At 43.5% G+C, this 12,471-nt stretch overlaps 1 protein-coding gene across 5 annotated transcripts in view; it reads right to left on the reverse strand.

Moving 5' to 3' along the window:
* The window catches only part of kmt5c (lysine methyltransferase 5C), a 35,043-nt gene that overhangs the window by 13,828 nt on the left and 8,744 nt on the right, over positions 1 to 12,471 (reverse strand). For all 5 annotated transcript variants that reach the window (XM_077212664.1, XM_077212659.1, XM_077212663.1 and 2 more), the window contains exons 4-6: positions 11,949 to 12,058; positions 11,559 to 11,722; positions 11,413 to 11,432 (exon numbers count right to left, since the gene is read on the reverse strand). In XM_077212664.1, the coding sequence (XP_077068779.1) occupies positions 11,413 to 11,432; positions 11,559 to 11,722; positions 11,949 to 12,058 (294 nt within the window). The remainder of the gene's footprint in view (positions 1 to 11,412; positions 11,433 to 11,558; positions 11,723 to 11,948; positions 12,059 to 12,471) is intronic.

Consider the following 12,471-nt stretch of genomic DNA (forward strand, 5'->3'; position numbering starts at 1 on the left):
ATGCAAATTCTGTGAAAATTTGTTGCTCAAAACCCTTAAATCGCGGCTCGCGGTCTTTGAGAGGGAATAATTCGTCTCCCCCTGTCGCGCTCCCGAGGCCTCTCGAGGATCCGCGACATGGGGTTCGGATGTAGAGCTTGAGGATGTGGAGTTCGAGCAGACGAGCCCCGCTCTTTCTCTCCCTCCCTCCCCTCGGCACGCGCGAGGCATGCCAGTCGAATTTTCACACGATTATTTGCGCCCCAGCCCGGGAGCACGCGACGCGGTTTCTTTCGGGCTGGAGGATATACTTTTTACCGAGGCTTCCGACTCCGAGGATTTCGGGCCTACTCTCGCCGACGAGGTTATCCCGCCGAGCGGCCAGGAAGCGCGGCCTACTGCGGCCTATGCGGAGCTCGTTGACGTGCTTTCGCGCGCTACGGAGAAGCTCACTATTGATTGGCCCGACGAGCCACGTGAGTCTCAGTCGTCGAAACTCGACGAAAGGCTTCTCAGTGGCCCTAATTCTAGGCCTCAACGGAGGAAGCTGCCATTTTTCAGTGATCTGCATCATGAGATTTCCAGATCCTGGAAGCAACCTTTTTCTTCGCGCCTCACTAATGCGGCTGCTGCTGATTTCACCAACCTGGTAGGCTCTGTGGAACAGGGCTATTCAGCCATTCCGGCGATTGAGGAAACTTTAGCCGACCATCTTGCTCCGTCGTCTGCGCCGTCCTGGAAATCGCGCCCCCTCCTCCCTTCTAAAGCATGTAGGACTACTTCCTCTCTCATTGGGAAATCCTACATGGCGGCTGGGCAGGCAGGCATGACCCTGCACACTATGGCCATTCTCCAGGCCTACCAGGCGGACGTCCTGAAGGAAATGGACGAGGGCGACGGCGTGACTCCTGAAGCGGTCAAGGAGCTTCGTAAGGCTACGGATTTAGCCTTAAGAGCCACCAAGCATACCGCACGCGCTATAGGTCGCTCTATGGCTGGTTCTGTTGCGGTGGAGCGCCACTTGTGGCTTAATCTCACGGAGATCCGTGACAAAGAGAAGGTTTTCCTCTTGGACGCCCCCATTTCTCAAACGGGGTTGTTTGGTGAGGCGGTCAACACAGTGGTTGAGAAATTCCGCTCCTCCAAATCCCAATCGGCCGCGTTCAGACAGTTCATGCCCAGGAGGGCTAGGGAACCTTCTGCTCCCGCCCCGGTGCGACCCAGAGAACGTCCCTCTCATAGACCAAATTTCTCTTCCAGAAGAAGCGAACCAGGGCATCTCCCACCTACCACGGTTTGGGGAGCCCGCGGTCGCCCGTTTCCCCGTCAACGGCCTCACAAGCGCCTCCAGTTGAGGCGGTCCGACAAACCGACTGCTCCGGCGGCCCAGAGCCGTTCCTGACCTTCCGGTCAGAAAAAGGAGAGCTCCTCTGCTTCCTCAAGGTTGGGTCAGACCGCACAAGCGTTTCTGCCCACCTCCCAGCTCTCCTTTCCTTGCCCTGTCACCTTCGCCACTCAGAGTGTCTCGAAGTGCAGGTCATATTTCACCTTCTCTACTCAGTCTGGTGCGGGAGGAAGGAGACGCTTTCTGCTTTCTCCCCTCACCCCCCACACTCTCTATAACTACCGGCCGCATCCTCGGAGGCACTTTCCGTTTTCCTCCGGAGCAGGCGGATCTGGTCACCATGACCCCAGCATCGATGCCTCCCATCACGTGCCAGGACGCCGATGGCCCTCCTGCACAGTCAACCTCTTTACTCCAGGAGCGTCAGCACGGCACCCTCACTCAGGTATGTCGTCTGCATTACAACATCCCTCCTCCTCTATCACATTTCCTTCCAGAGTGGGAGCGCTTACCAGGGGTATCGTCTTGGGGTCTTCGCACAATTCGGTTCGGCTACACTCTTCAGTTTTGCCGCAATCCCCCCTGTTTCAACGGGGTGTTTCCTACTGTAGTAGACAGCGCCACTCAGGCTTCTGTACTTCAGCAGGAAATCTCTTCCCTCCTTCTCAAAGGAGCAATAGAGGAGATTACTCCAGGGGAAACCGAGCGGGGCTTTTACAGCCGTTACTTCCTGGTCCCGAAGAAGGGCGGCGGTTTGCGTCCCATACTGGACCTCCGCCGACTGAACTTCGCCCTTTACAAAGGGAAATTCAAAATGTTGACGCTGAAAGCTATCATATCTCAGATTCGGCCAGGGGATTGGTTCGTGACGATAGACCTAAAGGATGCTTATTTTCACATCCAGGTTGTTCAGCGACACAGGCAGTTCCTCAGGTTCGCCGTTGGAGGAAGGGCGTTCCAGTACAGGGTCCTTCCCTTCGGCCTATCTCTGGCCCCGAGGACATTTACAAAGTGCATGGATGCAGCTCTGGCCCCATTGCGGCTCCAGGGCATCCGTGTTCTAAATTACCTAGACGATTGGCTCATTTTAGCCCAGTCCAGGAACCTAGTGGCCCACCACAGAGACATCGTTCTGAGTCATATCCAGTCTCTCGGTTTGAGGTTGAACTCGGAGAAGAGTGTTCTTGCTCCGGCTCAAAGCACCGTTTTCTTGGGGGTGCACATGGATTCCGTTCTCATGCAGGCCCGCTTGGCCCCTGCACGGATTTCCAGCCTGATGACATGCTTGGCTCGTTTTTTGCTAGGCCATCATGTGTCTGTGGGCACCTGCCTCAGGATGCTGGGCCTTATGGCCGCGGCCTCCTCCGTGCTACCGCTGGGCCTACTCCACATGAGACCCTTCATGTGGTGGGTGAAACTCTCAGGGGTTCGACCCTCCGGGTCAACCCTTCGCCTACTGAAGGTATCGCGCAGTTGCTTTCGAGCCCTGTCAGTTTGGCGGGACCCTCTTTTTCTTCGGAAAGGGATCAGCATGGGTGCGGTATCTCGTCGCCAGATGATTACGACGGATGCCTCTCTCACCGGCTGGGGAGCAGTTTTCGAGGGCAGACCAGCGTGTGGGGTCTGGACCGGAGAGGCTCTCTCTTGGCACATAAATTGCCTGGAGTTAAGAGCCGTTTTTCTGGCTCTGCATCATTTCCTCCCTCTTCTGGAGGGTCACCATGTCATTGTCAGAACAGACAACATGGCAGTGGTGTCTCATGTGAACCGGCAGGGAGGTTCTCGGTCGCGCACCCTAGACAGGCATGCGCGTCACCTTCTCCTGTGGTCTCAGAGCAGATTCCTATCTCTAAGAGCGGTTCATGTCCCAGGGGTTCTGAACCTCGCGGCAGATTTTCTGTCGAGACAGAAACTCAGATCGGGGGAATGGATGTTGAACCGCCAGACGATGGCCCTGATCTGGGAAGTTTTTGGAGAGGCGGAGGTGGACCTCTTTGCATCTCAAGAGTCGTCCCAATGCCCGCTTTGGTTCTCCCTGAGTCCCCCGGCCCCATTGGGGATAGATGCGTTCGCTCACCCTTGGCCAACGCAGAAACTCTATGCCTTCCCGCCCATCAAACTGATCCAGGCGGTCTTGGCCAGAGTGAGAGAGAGCGGAGTCCGCCTCCTCCTGGTAGCTCCGTTCTGGCCATCTCAGCCATGGTTTTCGGAGCTAATTCCTCTACTGGAATCTTCCCCCTGGAGGATCCCGGTCAGGGAAGATCTTCTGTCCCAGCTACAGGGCAGGATATGGCATCCTCGCCCAGACATGTGGAAGCTGTTCGTTTGGCCGATCAGAGGCCGTCGGCATTAAGCTCTGGTCTCCCAACTGACGTTCAGGAGACCATTGCGAGTGCTAGAGCCCCTTCTACAAGGAGATTATATTCTTCCAAATGGAGGGTGTTTGAGACTTGGTGCTTAGCACATGATAGGAGCCCAGTTAACTGCCCTGCTGGTTCAGTACTGGAATTCCTGCAGGAGAAGTTTGCTGCTGGAGCAGCCGCTACCACTCTCAGAGTTTATGTCGCGGCTATTGCAGCGCATAGGGAATCGGATGAGATTCCCCTGGGCAAATTAAGGTTAGTTTCTGCCTTCATGCGTGGGGTGAAGCGCCTGAAACCGGCTCGCTCCCCTAGAGTTCCCCCATGGGATCTTTCTGTTGTCTTAGAGGGTTTGACGAAAGCCCCCTTTGAGCCCTTGGAGTCAGCTCCGGAGAGGATTCTGACTCTCAAGGTTTCTCTTTTGTTAGCTTTGTCCTCATTAAAGCGGGTGGGAGATTTACAAGCTCTTTCTGTTAGCGAGTCTTGCTTGGACTTTGCCCCTGGCCTGGTCAAAGTTTCCTTGAGGCCGAGACCAGGGTATGTCCCCAAGGTTCTTTCCTCAACTTTCCGCTCACAGGTAGTTAACCTTAACGCTTTCCACCCTCCTCCATTTTCGTCTGAGGAAGATAGGAAGCTTAACTTGCTCTGCCCAGTTCGTTCTCTTAAGATATATGTAGACCGCTCAGGCGGTTGGAGGAAATCTAACCAGCTTCTGGTTTGCTTCGGTGCTAGCCGCCGTGGGCTTGCTGCATCAAAGCAGAGGATTTCTCACTGGGTCACAGAGGCCATCTCGTTGGCTTACGAGGTGCGTGGCTTGCCTTCACCTCTTAGCATTAAAGCACATTCCACCAGAAGTGTAGGATCTTCTCAAGCTCTTTTCAGAGGAGCACTTTTGGGGGATATTTGTGTTGCGGCAGGCTGGTCCTCTCCGCACACTTTTGTAAGGTTCTATAGCTTGGATCTTGACATGACCCCGGGTTCCCAGGTTCTTTCTGTTTGAACTCATTTCGGTCGTTGTTTCTTTTATCTACCAGTTATAAAAGCGCTCTGGCTTGGCGAGTTTGGTAGTCCGTTCCCACTGCGCTTTCCGCAGCGTTGAGTGAACCTATGAAAGAGAACGTCTCTGGTTACTTGCGTAACCTATGTTCTCTGAATAGGGAACGAGAAGCTGCGTTAGCGGCCAAGCTCCTCGCGCTGCTGACAGTTTCTTTTCGGCAGAGAAATCTGAGGAGCAGATGGCGCGCGCGCGAATATGTAATGATGCGACGTAAGAGCGTCGGGGCGGAGCCATATCGCGCGGACGCCATCAGCCAATGAATTGGCGTGATTCTATAAGGCTTCAGACAATCGGCACATTCAGAGAATATCCCACTGCGCTTTCCGCAGCGTCTCGTTCCCTATTCAGAGAACATAGGTTACGCAAGTAACCAGAGACGTTTCTCTGGTTCAGCCATTTGTAGGCCTAAGTTACTTTTATTTTTTCAGAAAATTGCATTTATTGATGTAATATTCATAGTGTACTTTTCAGTAATACAGGTATAATTGAAATGTTCTACAAAAAATATATAAATATAGCTCTGCCATTGCATTTCACTTATCTTTATGTATTTTGTTCAAGAGATTATATATCCTGCTGTACTTTTTTAATGTACTCTTTTGTATTTATTTTGTAATTAATACAAAAGATACAATATTAAAGTTTTCTTGATTTGAAAGTCTGTCTTAACATTTATATTTAATTATTTTTGCACTTTTAATATTCGATTTTAAATACTGAATAAAACAGCTTTATTATTAACTATTAGTTAAATGCTAATACATTTTTAATACTATTTAAATGTTCTTAAAGTACATTAAAATCAAGCTTCAAATATATTATATGTACTTTAAGACATATGAAAGTATATTTATAAAGAACTGTAAAGAAATACACTTAAATGTACTTTAAGTGGTTCAATTTTAGCACAATTTAATATATTAAAATATAGTATAAATAGCTTAAAATTGATCTTAAGCATATCTTAAAATACACTAATATACTTGAAGTTGTTTCAAAATAATACATTTTACTGGGTATATTGCTTGTATGTTTCGAAGACACTCATAATGTATTTGTAATGTACTTGTAACACAAAGTACACTTTAATATCACTAAGCATATAATTAGTCCCTACACAGGCATATACTTAAAGTAAACTAAGTATACTTAAAGTTGTTCCACTTTAGTACACAAAAATGTACACAAAATACACTTAATGTAATGCTTTACTACAATTTAATTACCATTAAAATATACTTAGTACAATTAGTTGTTCCAAAATAGCACACTTCAAGTTAACTAATCATTAACACACTTGAAGTACTGATAAATAGTCTGGCCACTAGTACACTTAGTATTTTTTTTTTCACTAGGGTCAAGCCTACTTTTTGAGGACTTGTAAAACTCTGAAGATTAATAATCCCCTAAAATCGCCAAAGGTTTTGAAATCTTGACTATATCCAAGTGTTCTTATTACTGTATAGATTTCATACTCCATTGCTATGGAAATAATCATGTGGTTCAAATGAACCTGATTATGCCCTCGGGCACTTGAGTAAGTAAATAAATAAATTAAATATGTGGCAGCAGTTGTGTGCAGTAAACTTTCTTTTAACAAGCCTGTTTTACTGATGTGATGACCAGTGATAGTTTTAGTGCTAGTAAGCCAATTTAGAGGTGCGGATTAATTCAGGTAGGACTGTGTGTAGACATATTTTATTATGTGTATTATGAGGTGGTCCGTGAAAATTCTTGATTACAAAGTGGTCCACACACAAAAAGTTTGAAAACCCATGATGTAGACAACAGGTTAAGTAAAAATATAAGGATTATGTAAGTGCATTTTAGAAAATTTCCCCTTTCTATAGTTATTTTTTCTTGCTGACTAACGAGTTTGAGCATTGAATGGATTTTGTGAGGTAAATTTGACGTTATGTGACAAGCTGTTCAATACAAGCTCTTTCCAAGGTTGAAATCCTGATTGAGTTATCTGTCAGGTCACAGGTTCAATTTTTACTAAAACTAACAAACACATTAAAGGTGACAATTAAAGGACAACTCCGGCGCAAAATGAACTTTTGCTCTAATTACACGTTGGTACAAAGTCAACCGTTCTCTGAGATTTGTTTTCATGATTATCGAATGTAAAGAGTTTTATCTCTAAAAACTGTTTAACTTGTAACGCTAGTATATAGGGCATAGAGTATTGAAAATAAAAAAATCGCTAGTTAATACCACTAACAAGGCTCAAAATAGACAGTCCACACGGGCTCAACATAAAAAAAAAGCCCACTGGCCCCAGGGCCAGTATATCAGAGTTTTACTGGCCCCAGGGCCAGTATATCAGAGTTTTACTGGCCCCTTCTATATTTTTACTGGCCCTGAAAAAATATAAGCACTTTTCCATTAAACTATTTATTGTATACATTAGGATTAATTTTTCTTGTCCCCTCACAATGACAGTAAACTAATTATTACATTACATGAGTCATGAGTAAAGTAGGCCTATTTTCACTTCAAAATGGTGAAATTAGACAAAAGTGTATTAGTTATGGAAACAAATATAAGGAATGTAATGTAGGCTATGATATATATTGTGTGCAAAAAGGTGGTTAAAATCACATCACATTCTAACATTGTAACATTACAATCTAAAAACAAAAATAATGCTTTTATTTTTAAAATGACTAAAGGCTAAACTAAAAATCTAAATAAAAACAAAAGCACAAGCTAATTATATTAGCCTGCATTTGATTACCCCATGCTCACTTTCATAAAAACATTTCATAGGTTTAAAATTCCCCATATGGAACATTTATTGTCTCCAACAACAAATATTTTAGCAATATGTATATTTTAGTCAGAATTGTTGCGCTACTATTCTACTGTGCTCCGTCTGTTTGGTGCGCATCCGCGGCGGCGCTTATTAACGGAAGCTTGAATATTAGCGGAGATTCACTTGCAGAAGCTCGTCCTCTCCTGACAGTGAAATTGACATATTTGTTTGACTTTCTAACATTTACAGATGGAGAATATACCTGTGAAATGTAAGTTAAACACTGACTACGTTTACAAGCAGCCAATTTTCGGGTTATGGTCGGGTTAAGGTCACTATTCGGGTTTCTGAAACATTAGGAATAACCCGTTTACATGCGTGAGCAGAGAGAGTTACTCCTGTATACATGGAATTGCAATATCCCGCTGTAAACGGCGACGCACGGTTAGCGTCTGGACGTACGGACAACCTTAAGACGCAATATGCGTCATTTCTGATTCTTCTTCCTGTATCCAAAGACAACAACAACAGCAGCAGCACGCGGATAATGAATAGTTCGGGGCAGATAGCGATCACCTTTGTTTGCGCTTTGGTGTTGGTACTGAACTCGCTCCAAATGTATGCTGTGCTGCGTCTCGCCATGCCACTGCATGCGGGTTTTTGTATGCGCCGAGAAGTTCCTCTACTCAAAAGACCAAGATTCCTTGCGAATAGAACATGCACAGAACAAAAATCATCATGGGGATATGCCGATACGCGTTTACATGACCAAAAATTCGGGTTAGAAAAGGGGTACCCCAGGGATCATATCCCGGTTTTTAAAATCCGGGATATGAGCATATTCGGGTTTTTGCCGGTGTTTACATGGTCGTGCGTGACCGGGTTATTGCTAATATCCCGGATTTGAACGGGTTATTGGAACGCATTAAACAGCGCAAGTATCTGTCAGTCAGCAACAGTATCTGTCAGAGCATCTGCAGGGCAAGCTGCTTTAAACTTGTTAACTATATATTACCAGTTATTTTGAAGCGCTTAATATAAGCTTTTGTCATGTTTAGGACAAATTGTACTATGTACTTTCACTGCAGGAGATCACACGGCATACTCCGCTATTTTTCAGATGTGCTCGTATCAAACTACTGTATTGAGATAAACGGTATTGCTTGGAATTGCCCTACTAGGAATGTCCTTTTTCTTGTATCAGCCTCGTAGTTCTTTGACATTTTAACACGTTATAAATAACCTGAAGTAACATTGACATTCTTCGCGCCACTGTGTATGACGTTTGCTGTTTGTTTTGCTGATGGCCCGGGTGGGCCAGTGACTGGCCAATCAACTAGCCCAACATACTCTTTTACTGGCCCCGGGCCATTGCCTATGTCAAGCCCTGCAGTCCACTTCGCATATACAGGCAGGAGCCATCTTTAGAAAACAGTCTCGACCAGTTGAATCATGAACGCCGAGCCAAGTGCGCTGGTGAGATGTGAAAAGCCGGGAAAAGCACAAACACAAACCATTTTCTTCTCGTCAATATGTACACGTAGCCTACTGTTCGCTCACCTTATCAAAACTTCTGGCTCGTTCAGATCTCACCAGCGCACTTGGCTTGGCGTTCATGATTCGACTGGTTGAGACGGTTTTCCAGAGATGGCTCCTGCCTACATACGCGAAGTGGACTGTCAACAAAATATCTTCTTTTTAAACTGTCTGTACACTTACAACGTTCTCAATGCTTCAGTTTGCAGGTAGAGACCCTCCTTATGCCACCGTGTTAGTGTTGGGCGATTTTGAGCCTTGTTAGTGGTATTAAAGGTGCAGTGTGTGATTTTTAGCGACATCTAGAGGTTCGGCTGTGAGTTGCACTGAGGGCTCAGCCCTTACGAAGTAGCTACGGTGTCTAAAAAGCTTGATATTTTCGCTTTGACATGCGTTTTTGACACGGAAAGCTGACCCTCGCTGTCCCCGTGCTCAAACTCAGTGAGGTTTCTTCCACTGCAACATTGCTGCACGTAGTCTTATTTTATTACGTTATCAACATAATAAATGCTCATCACAGAACATGCAGGTAAAAAGGTACGCAATTTTTATTCATAACATGTAAATTTATATTGTCACCAGACGCAAATTAATATATGTGGTCGCAAAGGCTAACGTTTTAGCCACATTCTGGAGCCTTGTGGAGTATGCATTTATTTGTCATTTGATTTTAACCATTAGGAACAGAGCGTAAAAGTGGACTTCAGAGATTTCTTATACAGCTGTGCCCTGTATAGGCCACATATACTTTACATTAAAAAGATAAATTTGTAAATTTAATGTAAAGTATAAAAGGTTTAAGATTGATGGAAATTTTTTAGCTTGAGAGATTGTTTTACAAACTTGACAATGGGAACCTTATGTATAGGAACAAATTGTTTTTTTTTTATTTATAATCTATGTTTGAACTAATGTTCTCAGAAACTCATGAAAACATCAGAAGGATTACTCTGGATACAATGGTTTAATTACTGGATTGTTTTGATTATAATGAATGTATGGCATGTAACCATAATGAACCAGAGAAAGAATTTTATAATAAGATATATTAATGCAACAATTATTACAAAAAGAGTTTGTTATATTTCATGGTACAATGACGATATCTGAGAATGTGTTAATGCTCAAGAAATGATTACTGAATTTAGTGCAAGATATTTGAATGAGAAAATGAGTTGCTTTAAAATATTCAACCCAGAGGTTAGAAACTGGACATTTACAAGCTATGATAGAAAATAGTTAAGAAAATGGTTAAGTTTGACAACGTGAACAAAGTTTGTGCCACACCTATGTCTGAGAATGAAGGATAATGAGTTATGATAATTGCATGAAGGGGGAGTTTTATAATAATCAAGGAAATGCAATTACCTGCCTCCTTTTTTATTGTAGATGCCTTTTTGTTCCACATATTTAGCCAATTTATTGAATATAATGCACTGCATTCAATGTTATTTATTTCTGTTTGTAAAAATTGGCGTATTGTATTGGCATAGATGTACAGTAATTGTTTGTTACAGTAAATGTATACGTGCGTGTGCCTACACATGAGAAAGAGGAGCAGAAGTGTGTGCAATTATGTGTGCGTGCTCAAGGACACAAAGAACTGTGGTTCTACTCCTAGAACCTTAAAAGGAAATCAGCCATCTTGGTTGAGATTACTGGAGTTAAAGGACATGAAGAGGTCGATAGCTTGCACATGCAAGCCCTTGAGAAGAAACTGGGAAACTTTAGGAAAGTCACAACTTAAGTCAATCAAGAAGATTAGAAACTAACACCTGTGGTAAACAACAGGAGTATAAAAGACTGATGAGCTGATTGTCTCTTTGGATATTGACACGTCAGTACCCCCAATGCCTAGAAGACCAGAACTGAGGACAAGAAACTCGGAGCGGAAGAGAAGAAGCCCAGAGCTGACTACACGTTTGATTCGAAACGTGATTATTGTATTTTATACTTCATATAAGTTTTATTTGCCTTTACATTTTTGTTTATTATTTAAATTAATCTATTTAAATCGAATCTTCAATTTATGGTGTTGTAAGAATTTTAATAAGAAAATACCACAGAGAAGTCTTCTGACTAAATTGTACGTGATTTTAAAATGCTTATAATTAATGCCAGACTCGACTTACTTAACCTAACCAGAGAATAATAGCCTAAATAATAAGGTTAAAGGAGTTAAGGTCAAAGTACACACCACAAAACTAATGCAAGACCACATGCACCGATCTATTGTTACTCCTCCTTTACAGAGGATTTTAATGCATTAATTGTACAAAATGTACATTTACGCTACAACATATGTACAGGGTCTTTCAAAAACCAATCAATTCAAAAGATTCCCCACAAAATTAAAAGTAATAATTTAGTATCTTACCTTACAGTTAGGTCTGCAGTCTTTTCCAAAGCAATTAAAAAGAAAAAAGAGAGAGAGAGAGAAAAAAAATCAGATTTTGTACCTTACCAAAGACCACATTTTGAAAAAAATATTACTGATCAGTATAAGTATAGAGACTCTCTCACCATGATTAATGAAGGCAGCGGGCCCCAACCAAAGCTGAGCACATCTCTTGCGCGTCGAGTACATGACACTGAAGTCATTCACTCCTGCTCTGAGCACGGCACTATCCTCAGGGCTCAGCTCAGCTATACAGCCCTGAAGTACCTCCACCCGTTCTCCCACAAACCTGGAGAATTCAACATCATATCCTCAAATATGGTGGTCAACAAAATGAAAAAGTAGACCAATGTTATGATTACATTTCAAGTCACCTTTATTTATATAGCGCTTTATACAATGCAGAGAGTTTCAAAGCGGCTTTACAGTGATCAACATGAAAATAATGATAAATTGATCAATTATTAAATCATTATAATTACTTTATAATTCAAAAAAAAAAAATGTGTTCTAACCAGTGTCGGGTGGATGTGATTTTGGCTCCATTTGTCTCAGAGGAATAGCGGGTACACGGCTCAATGTTCACGCCGTTGTCCAACAGAAATGCTGTCATATAGCGATACATCTAAAGACAAGAGATGAATTAAAAAAAATAGTTTAAGCGCACAGCAATATTCAATTCCTTGCTTGTCTTTAATCAAGACAAAATGTTAATGGCTTGCATTACAAAAGCCAAGCCCTCACAGACAGGACACCACACTCAGAACGTTTACAACTGGAGCGTTCGGAGTCAAATTCAGAGAGACAAATTATGGTACAGCGAGCTTAGTAGGTACTAGGTACATTTCTGTTGTCTTAGGGCAAAGTATCAGACAGTGTAGATTTCCAAGAAAGTTCTCGATTTCATTTCAGTTTCGGAATCATTTGGATTTCATTCTGTATATTTACACTATCAATCAAACATTTGGGGTCAACAGGATTGTCCACTACAGTCCACTAATGTGTGCATATAGATCCAGTGATCCAGCAAAGACAAAC

Source organism: Siphateles boraxobius, unplaced genomic scaffold (genome assembly GCF_051911475.1).
Source record: "Siphateles boraxobius isolate OS27281-9 unplaced genomic scaffold, OSU_SipBor_1 66, whole genome shotgun sequence".
Classification (NCBI taxonomy): Eukaryota; Metazoa; Chordata; class Actinopteri; order Cypriniformes; family Leuciscidae; genus Siphateles; species Siphateles boraxobius.